General features: G+C 40.6%; 1 protein-coding gene across 5 annotated transcripts in view; it reads left to right on the forward strand.

Annotated features, from left to right (window-relative positions):
• CDV3 (CDV3 homolog) overlaps positions 1-10609 on the forward strand; it is a 46495-nt gene extending 35886 nt beyond the window's left edge. For 2 of the 5 annotated variants that reach the window (XM_064378703.1, XM_021666627.2), the window contains exons 3-5: positions 3368-3513; positions 6919-7078; positions 8248-10609. In XM_064378703.1, coding sequence (XP_064234773.1) covers positions 3368-3513; positions 6919-7078; positions 8248-8398 — 457 coding nt within the window. In that variant the 3' untranslated portion in view covers positions 8399-10609. Of the gene's footprint in view, positions 1-3367; positions 3514-6918; positions 7079-7506 lie in introns of all 5 variants that reach the window. The other 3 variants (XM_064378702.1, XM_064378700.1, XM_064378701.1) reach the window with 3 other exon arrangements.
• The last annotated feature ends 15580 nt before the right edge of the window (positions 10610-26189 follow it).

A 26189-nucleotide genomic window follows, 5' to 3' on the forward strand; every position in this document is an offset into this window, starting at 1 on the left:
GGATTACAGGCATGAGCCACTGCTCCTGGCCAAGAATTGAAAATACTAAGTTGTCTCCTTGTGCCTTTCATTATTGACATGCAATCCCTCTAGTTAAACAGATTATGCTTATTTTTTGGTAATAGTTTGTAACCTAGGTGTATTTTTAAATATGTGGTTATTTTATTACTTTATTTTTTTTCATAAGGTCAAGGAGATGTTAGAAAGACACTAGACAGTAAAAAAAAAAATTTTTAGTTGATGCTGTCACTATTCCATCAGACCAAACTGGAGTTTTTATTTAAAAGTTTTTTGTGAGGCTGGGTGTGGTAGCTCACCCTTTTAATCCCAGTACTTTGGGAGGCAGAGGTGGGAGAATCACTTGAGGCCCGGAGTTCAAGAACTCAGCCTGGGCAAGACTGTGTCTCTACAAAAAATGCAGAAAAGTAAAATTAGCCAGTTATGGTGGTCTGCACTTGTAGTTCTGGCTTATTTGGGAGGCTGGGGTGGGAGTTTCTCTCTAGCCCGGGAGTTTAAGGTTACAGTGAGCTAAGATGGGCCTCTCTACTCCAGCCTGGGTGATAGAGCGAGACATTGTCTCTAAAAATTTTTTTTAAATAAAAAATGATTTTTTTGCGTGAATTATAAAAATATGCTTGTTTTTAGAAATTTTTTGAAAAAATTTAGAAGCATATAAAGAACAGGGATCTGGGAGAAATAAAAGGAAAAAAAAAATGCCTTACAGACTTAATATTCCTCTGCGAGGCAGAGGAGATGTCTAATGTAGAATGTCTATGTAGAAGCATACATAGAAATGTGTAAGAATTATCTGTAATCTCTTCTATTTAGGGATAGTCAATACATAGTGCTGATTGTTATGGGGTTGTCAGCTCCATTTTACATAAGAGTAAATTGAGGAGTAAAGAAATTGTGTACCATATTCAAAGTTTTCTGGCTGGTAAGTGGCAGAGCTTGGATTTGAACCAGGAAGTCTGACTTTAGAATTTGTTCCTAATTGCTTGCTGCAGGAAGAAGATAAAGTCATATATTCTAGCACCCAGAGCTACTCTACAAAACTTTTTAAAATTGTTCTAGACGTTTTTGTATTTATATTATTAGGTATATAGATGTTTTAGTGTATTTTCAGTTTATATGACATGAATACTACCTCTGTGTCAGCATAGGCTTTACATCATTTTAAATGGCTGTATAGAATTCTGTTACATGTTAACGAAAAGGAAAACTGAGGGATGGCTTGGCTATATTTTTTCTTTTAATTAGCTTTTTTTTCTTTCTCAGCCCTCTGAATATGGGATGAATTGCCATATTCTCTATCCTTTTTCTTTCCTTGCAGATAAAGTTTTAAGTAAAATCTTGTTGTAAATGTAGATTGGAGATAAATCTGTTCTTTTTTCCCCTCTCTTCCTCATTATCACTCTAGCCTCTAAATTCTGCAGTCACCCTGGTTGGTAGGTAATTCATACAATGCTGCCATTATTATTATTATTTTGACATGGAGTCTTGCTCTGTTGCCCAGGCTTTAGTGCAGTCGTGCAATCTTGACTCACTACAACCTCTGCCTCCCAGGTTCAAGAGATTCTCCTGCCTCAGCCTCCCAAGTAGCTGAGATTAGAGGCATGTGCCACCACACCCAGCTAATTTTTGTGTTTTTAGTAGAGATGGGGTTTTGCCATGTTGGCCAGTTTGGTCTCAAACTCCTTACCTCAGGTGATCTGCCCACGTCGAACTCCCAGAGTGCTGGGATTACAGGCATGAGCCACCGCACCCAGCCAGTGCCATTATTTTTGAATGGCATCTTGCCACTTATATTTTTCTAAGTATCTTTAAAGGAGACCCTCAAGCTGGTCAAGAACTTTGTCTTATAGCCAACATGTGTCTTGTTTTAATAGAAATGGAAGGAAAGCATCTTTAAATGTCCTTTTGCAGAAGCCAAGAGAGGCTGTTAGGCTCCCAAGGTTATACAGTTAAGAGAGTCAGGGTGATAAGTGGAAGGCCAGGGACAGAGTTTTGGGAACCAGCTTTTTTTTTTTTTTTTTTTTTTTTTAAGAAGGTAGGGAAAAGAAGGTAGAATGGTGAAGGAGTTGAGAAGCTTGAAGACCTAGGAAAAGCCACCATTGTCACGATAAATAATTTTATGAAAAGATTGGTAGTTTCTGCCAGGTCTTCAAGGGCAAAGAGTTGCCTGATGTTTGAGTTAGCTTTAATATCCTTGTTGTCAATGTCCCTTTTGTTAAGAGACAAAAAATATACACTTGGTAATTTAGGACATGTAAAGTTATAAAAAATAATCCAGCAAAAAGAGAATAGATTCCTACTCAAGTCAATTAAGAAATAAGAAATTAAGAATAAAGAAATTAAGTTAGCATTGAGAAAATACTGCAAGCATTCTTAAGATGATGTGTTACCACTGAGGGTATATTTTCACATTTGTAACATCTCTAGAAAGCCAAAGACTGAGTTCTTATATTTTCTTTTTAAGCAGATGGTGAATACATGTCTAATGTTAGGGGCTAATTCTATCCTCTGTGTCAAACAGGAGAGACTGGCACTAATGAAATTTGTTGCACTCGTGTAAACACTGGACACAGACTTGTTTTCATCTGCTGGAATGTGCATTCTACTTCTGAGAGCATTTTGTTACATGTGCTAAAGGATTGGCAAATAAAATTATACAACTTGCAAAACCCTTCATTTGCTCACTAAAAATATGCTTACCATAAATGCCTGTTTGTACTCTTTGGTGCCAGGAAAATCTTGTAATTGTGCTTTTAATCCTGCAGCTCACTTTGTTCTCTGCATTTCAGGTGGTATCAACCTCCCTTCCTTCCCTTAGTCGCTTGAGGCAGCAGCTGGGGTCCTGCTTTTACTTGGTGCTGCTATAAATGATCAGGCATATTGTCACAGAGGCATATCAGTTCTTTGTTTTTATTTTTATTTTTATTTTTAAAGACACAGTCATGCCCTGTTGCCCAGGTGGGAGTGCAGTGGCACGATCTCAGCTCACTGTAGCCTCCACCTTCTGGGTTCAAGGGATTCTCCTGCCTCAGCTTCCCCAGTAGCTGGGATTACAGGTGTGCGTCCCCATGCCTGGCTAATTTTTGTATTTTTAGTAGAGATGGAGTTTCGCCATGTTGCCCAGGCTGGACTTGAACTCCTGACCTTAGGTGATCCGTCCACCTCGGCCTCCCAAAGTGCTAGGATTACAGGTGTGAGCCACTATACTCGGCCTCACTTTTTAAATAAGACCTTTAGGTTCCAAAGAGATTAGGTGACTTCTTCAGGGTTGCACAGATAATCATGGATAATTTGGACTGCAAATTTTTTTGGTGGTTCCTTAGTTGAATTTACATGCTTGCTTTTTCAACAGTGAAAAGGAAGAAGACGATAATGAAAAGAGACAAGATCCAGGTGATAACTGGGAAGAAGGTGGAGGTGGTGGTGGTGGTATGGAAAAATCTTCAGGTCCCTGGAACAAAACAGCTCCGGTACAAGCACCTCCTGCTCCAGTAATTGGTAATTTTCTGTAATTTTCAGAAAAACGTCTAATTTATATATGGTCCACTTTCAACCAAGTGCCTGATTGTGGCGGGATGTGGAGGAGAGGCTCCTTTTCATTCCTAGTAGAGTGGGATGTTAAAAGACTTTGAAATCCTAAATAAAAGGAATCTGGAAGTTAAAAGACATACTTTTGTACTATACGTTGTTATAAAATTTATATGTAGATAGATTAGTCAATTCCAGTTTTATTTATTGGAATTTGTTTGAGCATTTATTCCAATTTTCTCTTTAAATATTAACTACTTGCTAATGGAAAAGGTAAGGAAAAGATTTTAATTTACTAGAATACAAAGTAAGCTTTTAATTTAGGATTTTTAGTATTAATTACCAAGGGTTGGATTTAACTCAAGGTTTTCATGAGAGGAAATTCCTAAAGGTTTTATTATTTAAAAATTTTTTTTCCTTTTTTTTTGAAACAGAGTCTCACTCTGTCGCCAGGCACCAGGCTGGAGTACAGTGGCGCAATCTCAGCTCACTGCAATCTCCACCTCCTGGGTTCAAGCAATTCTCCTGCCTCAGCCTCCCGTATTTTAAAATATTTTTGATAGCTGAGTAAGGAATATTGGGGCCCTTGTTTTTCACTTGTGCTTTGTCTTTTTCGTTCCCTATTTGACTTTCATGTTTTTTGAAGCATGAATTCTCAGCAGAGCTGATTTTATCATGCTTTTTTTTTTCTCCAAAGTCTTCAGGAAAAAGATGCAAGTCAATTTTATCATTCTCAAGGGAGTAAAAGTTGCTTCTTTCAGGCTGAAGGAATCTCATACCTTAATAGTCATTTGTGGCCCACGAGAAGACCAAAGTGCATAAACAGATGTATAGTTTATCTGCAGCATTAGAATTTCATGGAATAGGGACGGTTAGGAAACAGCTGTCTGGAAAGTCTCCTTACACCACTTTAAGAAATGTATACCCATTATTTTATTCAGAATAGTGTAAAGAATAACAGATCACTCCAAATCTTGCTATCCAGAAATCACAGATAACTACTATATGTTAACATTTTAAATCTTTCCAGCTTTTTGCTGTGTGTATGTTTTTGTCTATTTATTCTGTCAGTGGTCTTGTAAATAATCACATAGATGCTTATTTGAAATGTTTTCAGTAAGTGAAAAACATGTATATAACACTGTTTGAATCCATATTGAGCATGGAAAAACGATAGGAAAAAGCTGGAATGTTAGCTATGAGGGAAGACCTTGGGCTGCTCAGCTCTTTGTTTTTCCCTGTTTTACCTGTGTTTTCTAAGTAAATAAAAAAGAGGTAGAGTCATAAAATCTGTTGATGAGGTGAAAGATAGTGAAATAATTAAGGATATTCTTAGACAGGGGGTCTCACTCTGTAGCTGGGACTACAGATAATGCACCACTATACCTGGCTCATTTATTTGTAGTGACAGAGTTTCACTATGTTGACAAAGTGACAGGCGGGTCTCTACCTCCTGGGCCTCAAAGGATTCTTTTGCCTCCATCTCACAAAGAGCTGAGGTTGCAGGCCTGAGCCATTGTGCCCAGCCATGCTTTAATTTTAGATTTTTATTTTTATATTTTTTAGAGACAGAGTCTCGCTCTGTGGCCCAGATTGGAGTGCAATGGTGCGATCATGGCTCATTGCAGCCCCTCAACTGCTTGGGCTCAAGTCATCCTCCCACCCCAGCCTTCCAAGTAGACTACCAGGGCACACCACCTGTTTATTTTATTATAGACATGAGATCTCACTATGTTGCTCAGGCTTGTCTCCAACTCCTGGGCTCAAGCAGTCCTCCCACCTTAGCCCCCCAAAGTGCTGGGAATACAGGTGTGAACCACCACATCTGGTCTTAGGTTTTTAGATCATCTTTAGAATCTTTTTGTTTTGTTTGAGATGGGTCTGGCCTCTTACTTTAAGTGACCTGCCCGCCTCGGCCTTCCATAGTGCTGGGATTTCAGGCATGAGCCACCGTGCCCAGCTAGAATCTTTTTTCTTTTCTTTTTTTTTTTTTTTTTTTTTTTGAGGCAAAGTCTCACTCTCTTGCCCAGGCTGGAGTGCATTGGCACAATCTGCAGTCACTGCAATGCAACCTCCACCTCCCGGGTTCAAGTAATTCTTCTGCCTCTACCTCCCAAGTAGCTGAGATTACAGGCGTGCACCACCATACCCTGCTAATTCTTTGTAATTTTAGTAAAGATGGGGTTTCACTGTGTTGGCCAGGCTGGACTCCTGACCTCAAGCAATCTGCCCACCTTGGCCTCCCGAAGTGTTGGGATTACAGGCGTGAGCCACTGCACCTGGCCCCGGTTAGCATCTTAATAAATAACCACACTGGCATTTCGGGTTTTTTTTTTTTTTTTTGGAGACAGAGTTTCGCTCTTGTTACCCAGGCTGGAGTGCAATGGCGCGATCTCGGCTCACCGCAACCTCTGCCTCCTGGGTTCAGGCAATTCTCCTGCCTCAGCCTCCTGAGTAGCTGGGATTACAGGCATGCGCCACCATGCCCAGCTAATTTTTTGTATTTTTTTTAGAGACGGGGCTTCACCATGTTGACCAGGATGGTCTCGATCTCTTGACCTCGTGATCCACTCGCCTCGGCCTCCCAAAGTGCTGGGATTACAGGTGTGAGCCACCACGCCCGGCCCCACACTGGCATTTCATTAAATAAATTATTTACATATGGCATCATAACCAGTCCACCAATCAGGTAAAGAAGTAATTCATATTTGCTGGTAGGTAAATTGAGGACTAAAGTGGTCCTATTCTGAAATAGGGCTGCTATAACTGGATGGCTGATGAGACCAGTCATCCAGGTTCAACAGATTCCTTTCTCATTTCCAGTAGTTTGGCCTGTGGAACTCAGCATTTACATAGATTACTAAAGTTGTACATGGAAGAGGAGTTAGGGTACTACCCTAGAAATATATAGTGTTTTCACCTTTTTGTTGTTGTTGAGATGGAATTTTGCTCTTTTTGCCCAGACTGGAGTGCAGTGGCTCAGTCTGGGTTTACTGCAGCCTCCGCCTCCCAGGTTCCAGCTCCCTCAGCCCACCAAGTAGCTGGGATTATAGGTGTCTGCCATCACGCTTGGCTAATTTTTGTGTATTTTTGGAGGAGTTGGGGTTTCACCATGTTGGGTAGGCTGGTCTTGAACTCCTGACATCAGGTGACCCGCCCACCTCTACCTCCCAGAGTGCTTGGATTACAGGCGTGAGCTACTGTGCCCAGCCTGTTTTTACTTTCAGACATTTTCTCAAATAAGTTTTCGTCTGTTGTCTGACCCAGAGACCCTTCTTATAATCAGGTTATTTGTTAAATGATTGGGAATGCAAGAATGGCTTATTAAAATGCTGAGCATTTTAATAGTTTATCTAAATTGTTATAAAATATTAGTTACAGAAACCCCAGAACCGGCAATGACTAGTGGTGTATATAGGCCTCCTGGGGCCAGGTTAACCACAACAAGGAAAACACCACAAGGACCACCAGAAATCTACAGCGATACACAGTTCCCATCCCTGCAGTCAACTGCCAAGCATGTAGAAAGCCGGAAGTAAGTACTATAATTACTGCATTTTGTTTGGGATGTCCATTCCTTGGCCACAGAGTGGGGTGTAGGGGATGTGCATACCCACCCAAGGAAGACTGCTTAACTAGTAAAGCCTGGGCTTCAGCTGACAGGCAACTGAGAATCAGGGTGGGACTTTATATGCCTAGAGGGGAGGAAAGGGGGAGGGCAAAGAACACTGGAGACTGAACTATGTCTGCTGTCTGCAAAAGTTTCTCTTAACCCTGGTTTATGTTTTTTAGCAATGACAAGTTTCAGTGTAGTTAATTCTTTTATAATTAAGTGGCTTTTGCGCCTTATAATATGGAAACTAGAAATATAAAAGCGCTGTTTAATTGTATTCCCAGTTTATGTGACTATAGACAGAAGATGTTGACATTTATAAATCTAATATTAAAATAATCTTATTTCAGCAGGTACTTAAAATGAATGCTACCTGGAATTAAATGACTACATATGGCACATCTACATCTTACTTAGGGACATGAATTTTAAAACATAAATAAAATGGGAAGAAATGTAAATGACATCAGATGGAAATGTTTTTTGGGGTGGCTTTTAGAATAAATCCCAGCCTTTTCACCATTTTGAGAGCACAGCTGGCTTGAATTTAAACCTCCACATGGACTTGCTCCTCTGCTCTGTCTTAAAAAATGTATAAGGGACCTTGGGAGGGCCGTGATTCACCACACTAAAGTTTCTTTACCTGACCTAATCAGATCCACTCCCTCAAAATCGATGTGAGGAGAAATCATTGACTAATGAGTAGAATTTACTTGAATGAGAAAATTGTTATTCTTGTGCATAAAGAGAGAAATGTATTATCTATTATCTATTACTTGCTAAAAGTGAAAGTCTTAGGAGGAATCTCATTACACAGCTTTTAACAGTTTTCTTCAAGATTGTCCTGAAATAGGGTCACAGTTAATACTGTTCAGTAGAAGATAGGACCCTAGAGCTTCAGTACAGTGTTCTGTGTTTTTTGTTCTAATTGAAGCCTTAAAATGATTTGATAAGGATTTTATATATGCCTTTACTCCTACCCCTCCCCAGCATTCTTCTAAGGGGTGGCTTTTTTGTAAATTCAAGGACGAATATTTTCAAAAACCCTAGTGAAGAAGAAATGTTTACTGATTACATTTCTTTTCCCTTAGGGATAAAGAAATGGAGAAGAGCTTTGAAGTAGTAAGACACAAAAATAGAGGTAGGGATGAGGTTTCAAAAAACCAGGCCCTTAAACTTCAGCTAGACAACCAGTATGCTGTGCTTGAAAATCAGAAAAGCAGCCACTCACAATACAATTAAGGAATGGGCTTTGCTAACCCTTCTGAGGTAACTAAACTACAGCTAACCACCACCAACAGCCATTCATCATCTGATCTCTGCTGGATCTACAGACACCGTTACAGACCACTGAGTTTCATGACCGGCCCTATGGCACTATGGAAGTTAAAGTGTCACGACTGCTCAATGCATATTGGATTTAGGGGAATTTTCATTGTTACATAAATGTGTGAACTAGTTTCAACAGTGTTCTTTCATATTTACTCTGCAAATACAAAAAACCAAAACCTGCAGCCAGTGGTCATTTCAAAATCTTTTTATGTTCAGATACTGAGCCTTCATAAGGGTTGACTACCTCAGATTTGCTGCACTCATTGTGGACTTCGTGTGGATCACAACTTCTGGATAAGAAGCTTACAACTATTAAGTGTCGATGTGAACCTTCAAACCAGCTCTACTGGATTCTTATCGGAAATCCTGCATAAAAAGTCAGCCATCTGGGTTCTGATCTGCTGTAAAAGATGAAGATTTAAGTGACCTTAATTAACCTGTCCTGTGCCCTACTCTTAAGGAATACTCTCTGTAGTAGGCTGTGGCTATATTAGACTTCCTGGAACACACCGCTGAAAAGAACTGATGTGTTCAGGTCATCTGTGTAGGGCTGTGATTTGTAGTTTAAATTTTAGTTGTATTCTGAAGAAACCACAAAATAAATTCAACTAAACTGGGGTCCACCAAGTGGGGGAAGGGGGAAGGGAGAGAATAATCTTGTGGGTTTTTTGGTAATTTTTTTGTTTGGATAGTGCTTTTTTGTTTTGTTTTTGTTCTACATTAAGGCCTTTTTTGCTTTGACTTGAAATAAGTTCTTTGACAGAGCATATTGCTTGGTTAAGTAACCTGAAGTATACATTAGGATTGTCAGATGTCTCATGGGAATGCCAATCCTGAGGGTGGTGGAACCAAATAGCCTTTGATGTAAAGGGCAGTGGATGCTGGAGGCTCAACTTCAGGTGCTGCTAATGCCTTGCCTAATCAGGTCTAAATGGTATAGTAAACTGCAGTGGGAAGAATATGCTTTCTGCTGAGGCTAAGGGGTTCACTGATCTGTCCTTAACAAATTCAGAGCAACGTGAGCAAAACCTCAGCTAAAACCCATTTAAGTATCATGGATTGTGCGTGATCTTTGATAAGAATAGCTTATATACTTGTGCCCAAATTTGCAAAGTATTGGCTGTTCATAGATGCAGTGATTGTCCCAGCTAGCTCTGTTTTCAACCTTTTGGTGTGTCTTTATGTTCATTTGGAGAGTCAGGGCGAAAGACAGGTGATGTAGCACTTCTGTTTTTAATAATTACAGCTTAAAATACCTATTAATCATAGTTTTTGGTCCTTTAAAGGGACCTGAGGAAGCTACCCAGAATTACAGAAGAGTGTCCACCTAATGAGATAGTCTGGCAGTTTCCTAGTTTTGTATCTTTCAATGGAAATATCTGAAAGTGGTAATCTGACTACTTGATGTAGAGTCTGGGTTTCTCTATAATAAATCCCTTTGCCAAATGCATGAGTTGCAGACTTGCTACTGGCAAGAGTGAAGCAAGTGGGTGAGTAAAACTATTTTGATGTGGGAGCATTTTTGGATAGGAGTTTAGTCTTGATGAAAGTGTCCGTGCAGGAATTGGGACTCTGAGGGGGGTTACAGTATCTCCTGATGGGATCTGCCACCCACATCTGGGCAATAATGTTGGCATTTGAGGTGGCAGGCAGGATGCCTGTCTTCTAATGTATTTGAGTGAGTAGCTGAGCCAGCCAAGGGGAGGTTGAGTGATTAAATCAGAAATGGGATTCTTGGTAAACTGAAGACATTATTTGGGAACCAAAAACCTTAAAAAATAGTCTCTTCATTGCTGAACTGTGTATTTTCCCTGAAAGTATGTATTTTTTCCCAGCAAAATTTTGTCGAGGGTTATGTTACTGAAGAATGAACAGAGATGACTAAGTGGAGGTGTTATGTAAAAGCATACTGTACCCTCAGCAGATTTAAATTCCAACTCTTTGTTATACCTTTTTAAAAGATTGTGAAAATATCAAAATGTACATGAATCAAGTTTTAATATACTGTATGATGGGTGGATGAGGCTGTCCATTGTACCATTTGTTTGAATTCTCAGGCATGGTTTGGCAGTGCAAGAACTCTGTAACATTAACAAATTCAATAAAAAGTAAATATATGGATTTTGAACTGTAATGGTTATTTTAAAGTCTTATTCTGTCTTTGAAAATGGTGAGTTGAGGTCATACCTCTCTCTTGCTTTAGGAAAATGATGATGCTCTAAACTCAAGAGTTACTTTCTGTTTGAGAAGTGTTTGCAGAGTACTCAATCATAAAAAGACAGATGAGGATTTAGGCAAACCAAAGACAGTTAAAAAGAAATAGAAACATTTAAAAATACAGAACAGGCATGTATGGCTGCAAAGCTGACAAATTTCTTTGGAAAACTTTTGAAATGCACATTTGTCCTTGTTGCTGTATTAAATTTTGTTACTTTAAACTAGTAGAGGGATCTAAAAAAATTTTTTTTTTTTTTTTTTTTTGCCAGCAGAGCATTTTATTTCTCCTATAAATATTTCTCCTATTTCCTCCCAAATATTGTGGTGAAAGACAGTATTTTTTTGAACTCAGGTGTTACCCTTTAAATAGTTTCTTACATGTAGAAAGTTTTAAGTTTTATAGAAATTTATTTTTTCTTCTGTTCTAGAAATAATTTGTTCTTCAATCACTCATACTCTTTTCCTCCTGTTCTTTCTTCCTTCTTGAAGTGCTGAATGTTTTCCTTCCATATTTTTTCTATTTTTCACAGCACTTTAAAGGGAAAGTTACATGTTTCTAACATTGTATGTTAAGGTCTCTCTTTCAGCACTGATGATATTGGGATTTATTAAATCTTCCAGGAGCAGATAGGTAGGTCAGGGTTGATTTGGAATTTTTTGCCAAGCCAGAAGCCAGGATGTCTTTTGCTAGTAAGAATGGTACATTGTCCAGATTCAGACCCCAGTTGGAGCACTAACTGGACAGTTCCATAGTGACCCATTTCTGTGCCTGAATTGCTTTTTTTTTTTTAAATTGCATTTTAGGTTTTAGGGTACATGTGAAGAACATGCAAGATTGTTGCATAGGTGCACACGTGGCAGTGTGATTTGCTGCCTTCCTCCCCTTCACCTATATCTGGCATTTCTCCCCATGCTATCTCTCCCCAACTCCCCACCCCCCACTGTCCCTCCCCTATTTCCCCCCGACAGACCCCAGTGTCTAGTGCTCTCCTCCCTGTGTACATGTGTTCTCATTGTTCAACACCTGCCTATGAGTGAGAACATGCGGTGTTTGATTTTGTGTTCTTGTGTCAGTTTGCTGAGAAGGATGGTTTCCAGGTTCATCCATGTCCTTACAAAGGATGCAAACTCATCGTTTTTGATGGCTGCATAATATTCCATGGTGTTTTCCCTGTCCAGTCTATCATTGATGGGCATTTGAGTTGGTTCCAGGTCTTTGCTATTGTAAACTGTGCTGCAATGAACATTTGTGTGCATGTGTCCTTATAGTAGAACGATTTATAATCCTTTGAATATGTACCCAGTAATGGGATTGCTGGGTCAAATGGAATTTCTACTTATAGGTCCTTGAGGAATCGCCACACTGTTTTCCACAATGGTTGAACTAATTTACACTCCCACCAACAGTGTAAAAGTGTTCCCATTTCTCCACATCCTCTCCAGCATCTGTTGTCTCCAGATTTTTTCATGATTGCCATTCTAACTGGCGTGAGATGGTATCTCAATGTAGTTTTGATTTGCATTTCTCTAACAACCAGTGATGATGAGCATTTTTTCATATGCTTGTTGGCCTCATGTATGTCTTCTTTTGTAAAGTGTCTGTTCATATCCTTCTCCCACTTTTGAATGGGCCTGTTTTTCTCTTGTAAATCTGTTTTAGTTCTTTGTAAATTCTGGATATCAGCCCTTTGTCAGATGGGTAAACTGTAAAAATTTTTTCCCATTCTTTTGGTTGCTGATTCACTCTAATGACTGTTTCTTTTGCCATGCAGAAGCTGTGGAGTTTGATTAGGTCCCATTTGTCTATTTTGGCTTTTGTTGCCAATGCTTTTGGTGTTTTGGTTATGAAGTCCTTGCCTGCGCCTATGTCCTGAATGGTTTTGCCTAGATTTTCTTCTAGGGTTTTTATGGTGTTAGGTCTTATGTTTAAGTCTTTAATCCATCTGGAGTTAATTTTAGTGTAAGGTGTCAGGAAGGGGTCCAGTTTCTGCTTTCTGCACATGGCTAGCCAGTTTTCCCAACACCATTTATTAAACAGGGAATCCTTTCCCCATTGCTTGTTTTTGTCAGGTTTGTCAAAGATCAGATGGTTGTAAATGTTGGGCATTATTTCTGAGGCCTCTGTTCTGTTCCATTGGTCTGTATCTCTGTTTTGGTACCAGTACCATGCTGTTTTGATTACTATAGCCTTGTAGTATAGTTTGAAGTCCAGTAGTGTAATGCCTCCCGCTTTGTTCTTTTTGCTTAGAATTGACTTGGCTATGTGGGCTCTCTTTTTTCCCATTTCTGTGAAGAAGGTCATTGGTAGCTTGATGGGGATAGCGTTGAATCTGTAAATTACTTTGGGCAGTATGGCCATTTTCATGATATTGATTCTTCCTAACCATGAACATGGAATGTTTCTCCATCTGTTTGTGTCCTCTCTTATTGCGTTGAGCAGTGGTTTGTAGTTCTCCTTGAAGAGGTCCTTTACGTTCCTTGTTAGTTGTATTCCTAGGTATTTTATTCTCTTTGTAGCAATTGTGAATGGCAGTTCATTCTTGATTTGGCTCTCTTTAAGTCTATTATTGATGTATAGGAATGCTTGTGATTTTTGCACATTGATTTTGTATCCTGAGACTTTGCCGAAGTTGCTTATCAGTTTCAGGAGATTTTGGGCAGAGGCAATGGGGTCTTCTGGATATACAATCATGTTGTCTGCAAATAGAGACAATTTGACTTCCTCCTTTCCTATGTGAATACGCTTTATGTCTTTTTCTTGCCTGATTACTCTGGCTAGAACTTCCAGTACTATATTGAATAGGAGTGATGAGATAGGGCATCCTTGTCTAGTGCCAGATTTCAAAGGGAGTGCTTCCAGCTTTTGCCCGTTCAGTATGATATTGGCTGTTGGTTTGTCGTAAATAGCATTTATTATTTTGAGATACGTTCCGTCAATACCTGGTTTATTGAGGGTTTTTAGCATAAAGGGCTGAATTTTGTCAAAGGCCTTCTCTACATCAATTGAGATAATCATGTGGTTTTTGTCTTTGGTTCTGTTTATGTGGTGAATTACATTTATAGACTTGGGTATGTTGAACCAGCCTTGCATCCCCGGGATGAATCTTACTTGATCATGGTGGATAAGCTTTTTGATGTGCTGTTGCAGTCGGCTTCCCAGTATTTTATTGAAGATTTTTGCATCTATGTTCATCATGGATATTGGCCTGAAGTTCTCTTTTCTTGTTGAGTCTCTGTCGGGTTTTGGTATCAGGATGATGTTGGCCTCATAAAATGATTTGAGAAGGATTCCCTCTTTTTGGATTATTTGGAATAGTTTCAGAAGGAATGGTACCAGCTCCTCTTTGTGTGTCTGGTAGAATTCGACTGTGAACCCATCTGGACCTGGGCTTTTTTTGGGTGGTAGGCTCTTAATTGCTGCCTCGACTTCTGCCCTTGTTATTGGTCTATTCAGGGTTTTGACTTCTTCCTGGTTTAGGCTTGGGAGGAGGCAAGTGTCCACGAATTTATCCATTTCTTCCAGGTTTCCTAGTTTATGTGCATAGAGTTGTTTGTAATAATCCCTGATGATGGTCTGAATTTCTGTGGAATCTGTGGTGATATCCCCTTTATCGTTTTTTATTGCATCTATTTGGTTATTCTCTCTTTTCTTTTTTATTAATCTGTCTAGTGGTCTATTTTGTTGATCTTTTTGAAAAACCTGCTCCTGGATTTATTGATTTTTGAAGGGTTTTTTGTGTCTCTATCTCCTTCAGTTCTGCTCTGATCTTGGTTATTTCTTGTCTTCTGCTAGGTTTTGAGGTTTTTTTGGTGTTGCTCCTCTAGCTCTTTCAATTTTGACGATAGGGTGTCAATTTTAGATCTCTCCTTGCTTCTCAATGTGGGCACTTCTTGCTATATGTTTTCCTCTAGAGACTGCTTTAAATGTGTCCCAGAGATTCTGGTATGTTATGTCTTTGTTCTCGTTGGTTTCGAAGAACATCTTTACTTCTGCCTTCATTTCATTGTTTATCCAGTCAACATTCAAGAGCCAGTTGTTCAGTTTCCATGAAGCTGTGCGGTTCTGAGTTAGTTTTTGAATTCTGAGTTCTAACTTGATCGCACTGTGGTCTGAGAGACTGTTATGATTTCCGTTCTTTTGCATTTGCTGAGGAGTGATTTACTTCCAATTATGTGGTCAATTTTAGAGTAGGTGTGATGTGGTGCTGAGAAGAATGTATATTCTGTGGATTTGGGGTGGAGAGTTCTGTAAATGTCTATTAGGTTTGCTTGGTCCAGGTCTGAGTTCAAGTCCTGGATATCCTTGTTAATTTTCTGTCTCATTGATCTGTCTAATATTGACAATGCAGTGTTAAAGTCTCCAACTATTATTGTGTGGGAGTCTAAGTCTCTTTGTAAGTTATTAAGAACTTGCCGTATGTATCTGGGTGCTCCTGTATTGGGCACATATATATTTAGGATCGTTAGTTCTTCTTGTTGCATTGATCATTTTACCATTATGTAATGTCCTTCTTTGTCTCTTTTGATCTTTGTTGCTTTAAAGTCTATTTTATCAGAGACAAGAATTGCAACTCATGCTTTTTTTTGCTCTTCATTTGCTTGGTAAATCTGCCTCCATCCCTTTATTTTGAGCCTTTGTGTATCCTTGCATGTGAGATGGGTTTCCTGGATAGAGCACACCGATGAGTTTTGGCTTTTTATCCAATTTGCCAGTCTGTGTCTTTTGATTGGGGCATTTAGTCCATTTACATTTAGGGTTAATATGGTTATGTGTGAATTTGATCCTGCCATTTTGATGCTAGCCAGCTGTTTTGCCCATTGATTGATGCAGATTCTTCATTGTGTTGATGCTCTTTACCATTTGATATGTTTTTGGAGTGGCTGGTACTGGTTGTTCCTTTCTATGTGTAGTGCCTCTTTCAGGAGCTCTTGTAAAGCAGGCCTGGTGGTAATGAAATCTCTGAGTACTTGCTTCTTTGCAAAGGATTTTATTTTTCCTTAACTTATGAAGCTTAGTTTGGCTGGATATGAAATTCTGGGTTGAAAGTTCGTTTCTTTAAGGATACTGAATATTGGCTCCCACTCTCTTCTGGCTTGTAGGGTTTCTGCTGAGAGATCTGCTGTGAGTCTGATGGGCTTCCCTTTGTGGGTAACCCGACCTTTCTCCCTGGCTGCCCTTAGCATTTTCTCCTTCATTTCAACCCTGGTGAATTTGATGATTATGTGCCTTGGGGTTGCTCTTCTTGAGGAATATCTTTGTGGTGTTCTCTGTATTTCCTGGACTTGAATATTGGCCTGCCTTGCTAGGTTGGGGAAGTTTTCCTGGATAATATCCTGAAGAGTATTTTATAGCTTGGATTTATTCTCTTCATCACCTTCAGGTACACCTATCAAACGTAGATTAGGTCTTTTCACATAGTCCCATATTTCTTGTTGACTTTGTTCATTCCTTTTTACCCTGTTTTCTCTAACCTTGCCATCTCATTTTATTTCATTGAGTTGATCTTCGACCTCTGATATCCTTTTCTGCTTGGTCAATTCGGCTGTTCAAACTTGTGCATGCTTTGCGAAGTTCTCGTGTTGTTTTTCAGCTCCATCAATTCACTTATATTCCTCTTTAAGTTGTCCATTCTTGTTAGCATTTCGTCAAATCTTTTTTCAATGTTCTTAGTTTCTTTGCATTGGGTTAGAACATGTTCTTTTAGCTCACGGAAGTTTCTTATTACCCACCTTCTGAAGCCTGATTCTGTCATTTCATCACACTCATTCTCCATCCAGTCTTGTTCCCTTTCTGGTGAGGAGTTGTGATCCCTTGTAGGAGGAGAGGTGTTCTGGTTTCGGGTGTTTTCATCCTTTTTACGCTGGTTTCTTCCCGTCTTTGTGGATTTATCCACCTGTCATCTTTGTAGTTGTTGACTTTCAGATTGCGTCTCTGAGTGGGTATCCTGTTTGTTGATGATGAAGTTATTTCTGTTTCTTAGTTTTCTTTCTAACAGTCTGGCCCCTCTGCTGTAGGACTGCTGAGGTCCACTCCAGTCCCTGCTTGCCTGGGGATCACCTGCAGCAGCTGCAGAACAGTAAGGGTTGCTACCAGTTTCTTCTGCTATCTTTGTCCCAGAAGGATACCTGCCAAACGTCAGTCTGAGCTGTCCTTTATGTGGTGACTCTTTGGATATATGGCGGTCAGGGAGCTGCTTGAGGAGACTGTCCTTTATAGGAGCTCAAGTGCTGAGCTGTGAGCTTTCTTGTTCATTCAGAGCTGCTGGGCAGGTACGTTTAAGTCTGCTGCAGCAGAACTCATAAACCCCTTTTTTTTCCCAGGTGTTCTGTCCCGGAGAGTTAGGGCTTTATTTATGAGTTTCCACTGTGCTGCTGCCTTTTTTTTTCAGGGCTGCCCTGCCCAGCAAGGAGGCAGCCTAGTCACTCTCTGCCTGCAGAGGCTTTGCTGAGCTGCTGTGGTCTCCGCCCAGCTGCCATGCGAACTTCCCTGCAGTCCTGTTTATATGGGTGTAGTTAGAACTGCCTCGGCAATGGTGGCCCACGTCTGTAATGGCGGACTCTCTCTGTAATGGTGGGTTGCCTCGGCAACGGCAGGCTGCCTCAGCAATGGCGGACTGCCTCTGTAGTGGTAGAGTGCCTCGGTAATGGTGGACGCCCCTCCCACACAGAGCTGGACCGTCCCGTGTTCAGCTGTGCTTGCTGTGAATCTCTCAACCCAGAGCGTTTCCAATTGCTGTTTTTTTTTTGTGGGGAGGGGGATGGGACCAGCCGAGCCTGATAACCTGGCTCCCTGCCTCAGAGCCTTTTTTTTTTTTAGTTGAACGGTCAACTCTCTCCCAGGTGGTCGCCTGTTGAAAGGCACCGGGATCTGTATGATTTCCCATGCGGCAACCCACTGCGCCGGCTGAAACAGCAGCTCTGAGATTCGTGGCGCTTTTTTGCCCGGGAATCTCCTGTCCTGGCTCCCTGTTTCAGTCCCCTTTTTTTTAATCAGATGAATGGGCAACTCTGCCTTCCTGTAGCTCCCCTCGCCAGCTAGAAGGGGACCCAGTCCCGTTTGCACCGGGAACTGCCGTGCCAGCCAAAACAGCCGCTCTGGCAACCAATGGGTCTCCTCCGCCTGGGAATCTCCTGGTCTGTGGGCAATAAAAATCCATCTGGAAATGCGGCATCCACTCACCCTCTGCGCTTTTACTGGGAGCTGCAATCCTGAGCTGCTCCTAACCGGCCATCTTGGATCTTCCTCCGATCTAAAATTTTTATATAGATTAAAGGATTTGAGGCTTTGTTCCTTGAGTATTTAACAATTCTCAAAAAGAACACTAATTTTAAATTTCAGGATTTAGTTTGGATGATAGTCCCTAGATTTTAAAATTAGCAAAAGTATATTTCAGTCATTTTGGTAATGAAATTTAAATATGTAATGTTATCAATTTGCTATTTGGTTATTCTTTGTACTTGATTGAGATATCTTTTTAACAGCCCCATTTAAGATAGAACATGCACAGAACTCACTCCCTATCACCCTTCCCTCCTTTGATTTCCTCTTTTTTTTTTAATCTTTTTTTTTTTTTTAAGATAGAAGTCACCCTTTTTAAAAAGACAGGGTCTTGTGTTGGAGTGCAGTGGCACAATCATGGCTCACTGCAGTCTCTAACTCCTGGGATCAAGGAATCCTCCCACTTGAGTCTGCTCAGTAGCTGGGATTACTGTGTGTGCCACCATGCACTATTTTTTTTTTTTTAAGAGATGAGGTCTTGCTTTATTGCCCAGGCTGGTCTCAAGCAGTCCTTCTTGGCCTCCCAAAGTGGTGGAATGTTTTACAGCCACTTGGGGAGCCACTACGCCTGGCCAAAAGTCACCATTTGAAGTGTACAATTTAATACTTTTTTTGGTATATTCTCAAAGTTATGCAACCATCACCACTCTTAAAATTCTTGAACATTTTCATCACCGCAAAAGGAAATCCTATTTGTTATTAGTCATTCTCTGCTTTCCTCCCCAGTTCCTCAGTCCTAGGCAGCAGCCACTATTGTATTATTTGTCTCTAGTTTTTTTCTTCCTTTTTTTTTTTGAGAAGTCTTGTTCTTGCCCAGGCTGGAGTGCAGTGGCGGAATCTCGGCTCACTGCAACTTCCATCTCCCAGATTCAAGCAATTCTGCCTCAGCTTCCCCAAGTAGCTGGGATTACAGGTGACCACCACCACACCTGGCTAATTTTTGTGTTTTTAGTAGAGATGGGGTTTCTCCATATTGGCCAGGTTGGTCTCGAACTCCTGATGTCAGGTGATCTGCCCACCTCGGCCTCCCAAAGTGCTGGGATTACAGCTGCATGAGCCATGATGTCCAGCGTAGATTTTCTCATTCCAGGCATTTCATTTAGAAAAGATTCTACAATTTGTTTTTCAGTGACTGGCTTCTACACTTAGCCTGTTTTTGAGGCTTAGCATGTATCAGTGCTTCATTTTTATTGCCGAACAATATAGGTAATTGTATGGATATACCACATTTAAATTATACATTCATCAGTTGGACATTTGAGTTGTTTCATTATTTTGAATGATGGCATTATGAATGATGTTGCTATGAACTTCCATGTACAAGTTTTTCTATGAACATATCCGGTTCTCTTTGGTATATACTTAGGGGTGAAATTGCTGGGTCATATATCACTTTGAGGAACTGCCAAACTTCTAAAGTAGCCTCACCACATTATATTACTATTCCCACCAGCAGTGTCAGAGGATTTCAATTTCCCCATATCCTTGTGATCACTTGTATCTAGTGATCTAGTCTTCCTAGTGGTGTGAAGTATCTCATTGTGGTTTATTTTGCATTCCTATAATGACTAGTGATGTTGAACATCTTTTCTTGTGCTTATTGGCCATCTGTATGTCTTCTTTGGAAAAACATGTATTCAAATCCTCTACCAATGTCTAAATTGGTTTATTTGTAATTTTATTATTAAGTTGCAAGTGTTTTAAATTTCAGGTACTACTTTGTCAGATACCTGAATTGTAAATATTTTACAATTTTTCCCTTTTGTAGAAGTGTCTTTTGGAGCACAAAATTTTCAATTTTGATGAAGTCCAACTTAGCTGCTTTTTAGTTCCTTATGATTTGGGTGTTATATCTAAGAAAACATTGCCTAACCCAAGTCATAAAGATTTATCCCTATTTTCTTCTAAGAGTTTTATGTTTTTAGCTCTTTCTTTTAGGTCTTTGGTATATTTTGAATTAATTTTTTTTATTGCAACCTAGGGTTCCAACTTCATTATTCTGCATATGGATATACAGTTGTTCAGCACCATTTGTTTAGACTCTTGTGGTTTTGGGGGGAGGATGGGTGGTTATTTTTGAGACAGCATCACCCAGACTGGAGAGCAGTAGTGTGATCATAGTTCACCGCAGCCTTGGCCTGAGCTCAAACGATCCTCCCTGCCTCAGCCTCTCAAGTAGCTGGGACTAAAATGTGTGCCACCACACCCAGCTAATTTTTTTTTTTTTTTTTTTAGTAAAGATGAGGTCTTGCTATGTTGCCCAAGCTAATTTCAAACTCCTGAGTTCAGGTGATCCTCCTACCTCAGCCTTGCAAAGTGCTGGAATTACAGTTGTGAACCACCCTGCCTGGCCTGTAGTTCTTACTCTTTATTTAGCACACTAAAGATTTTGCTCATTTATATCCCTCTGTTCGAATGTGAAATTGGTTTGGGGTAGGAACACGTAGGCGGAGATGTCAGGAGTTTGAGAATGTGGGATAGGAGTTTAGGACAGGTCATGCTATGGGTGTGTAGACTGACAAAGGAACAAATTAGGTCATGATCTCAAGTTAGGGAGTGGAAACAAATTAATGGAGGTAGTCAAATCCAAAGGAGAGCCATGAAGTTAAAAAATCATATGGATAGGTGTGCTGGGCACGGTGGCTCACGCCTGTAATCCTAGCACTTTGGGAGGTTGAGGCGGATGGATCACCTGAGGTCTGGGGTTGGAGATCAGCCTGACCAACATGGTGAAACCCCATCTCCACTAAAAATTCAAAATTTGCTAGGTGTGGTAGTACATGCCTGTAATCCCAGCTACTTGGGAGGCTGAGACAGGAGAATTGCTTGAACCCAGGAGGTGGAGGTTGCAGTGAGCCAAGATCACGCCATTGCACTCAAACCTGGGCAGCAAGAGTGAAACTCTGTCTCAAAAAAAAAAGTCATATGGACAGATGTTCTAATAGTAGCATCCTGATACTGCAGGCTTGTAATTGTTTTAATTCACCATTTATCTTTTTTTTTTCTTTTTACTGTTTTTGTGGAAGTCTCATGAGATCTGATAATTCACCATTTATTACAACTAGGTACTGATGGAGCCTGCAGAATGGAGGTAAGATAACGAATTGTTTCTCTTGGGCTTGAAATAAAGATAATGAATATTAGTGATATATTGAATAAGAAATAATTGCTTATTTTATTTTATTATCTTTTTTGACATAGTTTCACTCTGTCGCCCAGGCTGGAGTGCAGTGGCACAATCCTGGCTTACCATAGCCTCCACCTCCTGGGTTCAAGCAATTCTCGTGCCTCAGCCTCCCCAGTAGCTGGGATGAGAGGCGTGTGCCACCATGCCCAGCTAATTTTTTTTTTTTTTTTTTTTTTATTACTGGAGACGGGGTTTCATCATGTTGTCCAGGCTGGTCTTGAACTCCTGATCTCAAGTAATCTGCATGCCTCAGCCTCCCCAGGTGCTAGGATTACAGGCGTGAGCCACCATGCCTGGCCTTAGAAATAATTGCTTTAAATAATCATATTTGTATTATTTAAAATAGGAATTATGTTCACGTCAGGGATTTAGGATATACATAAAAGTAATCATTAAGGCAGTTCAGTCCTTTTGAATTTGCCCCCCAAGTGGGAACTGGAATTCTAAATAATTGGATTTAGTAATACAATGGGTAGACTTGAAGTCATTAACTTTAAGTCTTTTCAGTCCCTCAACCAAACTGTTCAGGGATCCAATCAAAGCATGCCGCAAGAAACCTCTGTAAGATGATTCATCTCCAAAGATGACGGAGAGTAGTGTGTACGTGTGAGGGAAACAGCATTCACAGTATGTCTTACTTGTTATTAGGCTTGAGCAGACAGCTTTGGTATCAGGTCAGAAGTGGCGTTAACTAAGTAGCAGGCAGTCACTTTCTCACTAAAGGTAGCAGATTTAAAAGTAGGAATGACTTTAAATTTTTGCAATTATTTAGTGTGACACTCTACACTTGGCATTGACATTTTAGGAAACATGGTCTTCTGTGACTAGATTTTGTTTTTCTTGAGACCTAACAGTTTTTGACTTCAAGCACTGAAGTTTGTTTTTGTTTTATTGTAAAGAGTCTCGCTCTGTCACCCAGGCTGGATTGCAGTGGCGCAGTCACAGCTCACTGCAACCTCAAACTCCTGGGCCCAAGTGATCATCCTGCCTCAGCCTCCTGAGTACCCAGGACTACAGGTGTGCACCATCATGCCTGGCTAATTTTTTATTATTTTGTAGAGATGGGGTCTTGCTGTGTTGCCCAGGCCCAGGCGATCCTCCCACCTTGGCCTCCGAAAATGCTGGAATTACAGGTGGGAGTTGTTTGTGCCAATCCCTGAAGTTTTCAATCTCAGTATATTTAACCTTTTCTTACCTTTTTATGACAGAGTTACTGGCAGTGGTATTCTATTCCATGTCGTTTTCCTTTTATCCCCAGAGAACTCAAACTTTGATTTTGTATCTTTTGTTTAGGGAGGCAAGATGTACAAAACACACCATTCATTTTTTTGAATGTTAGCATATGGAAACTCAGAACATCACCTATTGACAGAGATTTTGTGTCTCTTCCTTTTTTTTTTGAGACAGTCTTACACTGTTACCCAGGCTGGAGTGCAGTGGTGTGATGTCAGCCCACTGCAACCTCCGCCTCCTGGGTTCAAGCGATTGTTCTGCCTCAGCCTCCTGAGTAGCTGGGACCACGCCCAGCTAATTTTTGTATTTTTAGTAGAGACTGGGTTTCACCATATTGGCCAGGCTGGTCTCGAACTCCTGACCTCATGATCCACCTGCCTCGGCCTCCCAAAGTGCTGGGATTACAGGTGTGAGCCACCACGCCCAGTGTCTTTCTTTTTAACTCCAAAGTTTAGATAGTATATCATTTCCTAGAAAATACTGCAGCTGAAGTTTTTATCCTGTATGAGCAATTTTTTCTTTATTTATTTTTGAAATGAAGTCTCACTGTGTTACTCAGTCTGGAGTGCAGTGGTGCAATCTTGGCTCACTGCAACCTCTGCCTCCCAGGTTCAAGCAATTCTCCTGCCTCAGCTTCATGAGTAGCTGGGACTACAGGCACTCGCTACCACACCCGGCTAATTTTTGTATTTTTAGTGCAGACAGGGTTTTGACATGTTGGCCAGGCTGGTTTCGAAATCCTGACCTCAGGTGATCCACCCACCTCGGCCTCCCAAGGGATTACCTCCCAAGTGCTGGGATTACCGGCATGAGCCACCTCACTCGGCCTTAGCAATTTTCATCATAAGAAGTAGGGCAACTCTATAAGATTATGTCCATGGTTCTCAAACTGCTGCATTTTGGAATAACCTGGGAGTCATTAAAAAAAACACAACCAAAAAACTGATGCCTGACTCCCACATCCAGACATTCTGAATTAATTAGTATGGAGTGTGACCTGAGCAGAGGGACGTTTTTTCAAGTCCCACAGTTCTAATTACAACAAAATCTGGGAACTACTGCGTCATGTCAAAAAATGATAAATTATTTCCCTAGTGCACAGTTGGAAAACAACCATGGGGCTAGCTCAAGTAGGAACTCTTCTGAATTGCATTCTTAGCCCAGAAAGGATGATCATATTCCTAAATGCATTTTTGGATGCCGTTAAATGAGGGAACGTGGAGACTGAAGTTGGAGGGAAAGACCTGGAAACTGAAATACTTCATTTTTTGATTTTTTACAAAACTACACATTTTTGTAGTTCAGTAATCAGTATAAAGACCATTTTTAATATCTCACCTGTCATTTCTTAGATAACTGCCTCATCATCAATGTAATTTCTGTAGCTACTCGTTACCCTTCTCTAACAATACTTCCATTCTGTTTGACTTGTCTCTTGACAGCAAATCTGAGCATTCCTGAGTTTAATCGCTGTGAATGTTCATCTGCCTTACGCTACCCCTGGCCACTTTAAATTTGCCGTTTCATTATGTCGCTCAATCACAGCACCTCTGGGTTTTAAGAGTTTCTTTAGAATTCTGCTATTCTCCCTGGTGACTATGAATTCAACCATAGTTAATTAACCTCACCAGAGATAAGCTTTGGCAGCTGCAGAAGCTTACAGCTCATCTATTTAGGAATCAGAGCCTCGGGCCAAGTGTAGCTTGTACCACCTACACACTCGAGGTCTGTGGCTCACCTTACCAGTTCCTGCCTTTAAAGGTCATGTGGGTTGCACTTAAGCGTCTTTTCATAATGAGGTGTGGGCACAGACTGGAATCTCTCAGGTTTGTCTTTGGTTTTATTATAACTTGCTGGGACTACTTCCTGGATTGCTCTGATTTTACAGTTCAAATGTATGTCTTTAATTAGAACCTGAATTAAACATGGAAGTCAGGGACTCCTAACCTCAGTGGCACCATGGTAATGGGGGTGAAGAGGAGGTTGCAAGCTCCCATTATATTCTTTTGTTCTGCCCTGACATCCTCTTTTTAATATTAAAAAAAAAAAAAAAAAAAAAAAACCTTAGCTCCAGCTGGCAAGAGTGTTAAATCATTTACTGGAAAATTTTTAAATTGTACAGTTTTTAACCTTGAGCCAGGCACTGTCCTAAACAGGTAAAAATGTTGACTCTTTTAACCCTGAAAGCTCCTTAAAGATGGGAAAATAGGTTCTGGAAGGTTCAATAGCTTGTCTGGAGTCATAGCTAGTAATGAAGGAGCCAGGATTCCAACCCAGGTGTTTCAGCTCTAGCAAGTTTTTAACCATGAGGCTTTGCTTCCACTTTTCTCCTTAGATTTAACGGGAGAGAAGGAACATGGGACCCAAATGCGCCTTCAAAATGACTTGAAAATGCCCTTTGCCCTGTTCCCGTCCCAGGATCAGCAGGGACGCATTACAGCCTGACTTCTTCAGTCTCCCCTCAAAGCAGCAGAAAGTTCTTAATGTGGAGGTGAGTTGTACTATCTTTTTTTTCAGTTGCTGACGGCAGAATTTTTAATCTTTTTTGACTGTTTTACAATGAGAATTTTCATGTACAATAGTACAGGGGGTAGCATAGTAAATATCCTTCAACCTCTGGCCCAGCTTCAACAATTACTGCTTTGTGGTCTCTCTTTTTAGCTGTGAATATACTCTACATTTTCTGGGTTATTTTAAAGCTAATCTGAGACCAGCCGGGAGCGGTGGCTCACCTCTGTAATCCCAGCACTTTGGGAGGCTGAGGCAGGCAGATCACCTGAGGTCAGAAATTTGAGACCAGCCTGACCAACATGGAGAAACCCCATCTCTACTAAAAATACAAAATTATCTGCGCGTGGTGGTGCATGCCTGTAATCGCAGCTACTAGGGAGGCTGAAGCAGGAGAATCACTTGAACCTGGGAGGTGGAGGTTGCAGTGAGCTGAGATCATGCCATTGCATTACAGCCTGGGCAACAAGAGCAAAACCATCTCAGAAAGAGAGAGAGAAAGAGAGTGAGCAAGCTAATCTGAGACCTACTCCTTCCATAAATATTTCACCAACAGATAAAGGCTCTTTTAACAACCAAAATACCATTATCACACCTAAAAAGCATTTCTGTAATATTAGATATCCTATGTGTTAAAGCTTCTGATTTCACATGGCCACTTTACAGTTGGTTTATTTGAAAAAAAAAAAAAAAAAATCCAGCAAGGAAGCCCCATTGCATTTAGTTTTCTAAGTCTCCCTTAATTTCCTCACCTTATTTTTAATTGTTTGCCAGTTATTAGGGAAACGTGGTCACTTGGCTTGTAGGGTTTTCCACATTCTATATTTGACTGATTGCTTTCCCTCATTTCCTATAAACAGTCGTGTCCCAGCTTATAATGCTAGATTGAGCTGAATTCATGGACATGGATGCACTTCAGAGATTCTGGATTTAAGTATTAGCTCATTAAGGCTCTAAGGGCTTGCTTGTTTGTTTGACTGAAATGTGGACTTGGAGGTGGCCTATGTTTAATGAAGTGGGGTGCCAGAGCTTCCACAGCATGCTGTGGAGGGGGATTCGGCTTAGGGAGATAGGAATGTTGGAGTGGATTTATCATGCACTCTCCCAAACCACTTGAGATGGTCCAGAAGGCACTCTCTTATTTAAAACATTGAGAAATACATTAGTGAAGAGAGTACCTGCCACCTTGAAATCTCTGTGGTTGCTCTCTGTCGTAGGCCAGACAACTGTGCCGTGGAGATGGGCGCCCTGATTTCAGTGAAGGTGGTGGGATCTCA

This window comes from Aotus nancymaae, unplaced genomic scaffold (assembly GCF_030222135.1).
Source record: "Aotus nancymaae isolate 86718 unplaced genomic scaffold, 86718_ANA_hifiasm-v0.15.2.pri h1tg000019l, whole genome shotgun sequence".
NCBI classification, from domain to species: domain Eukaryota; kingdom Metazoa; phylum Chordata; class Mammalia; order Primates; family Aotidae; genus Aotus; species Aotus nancymaae.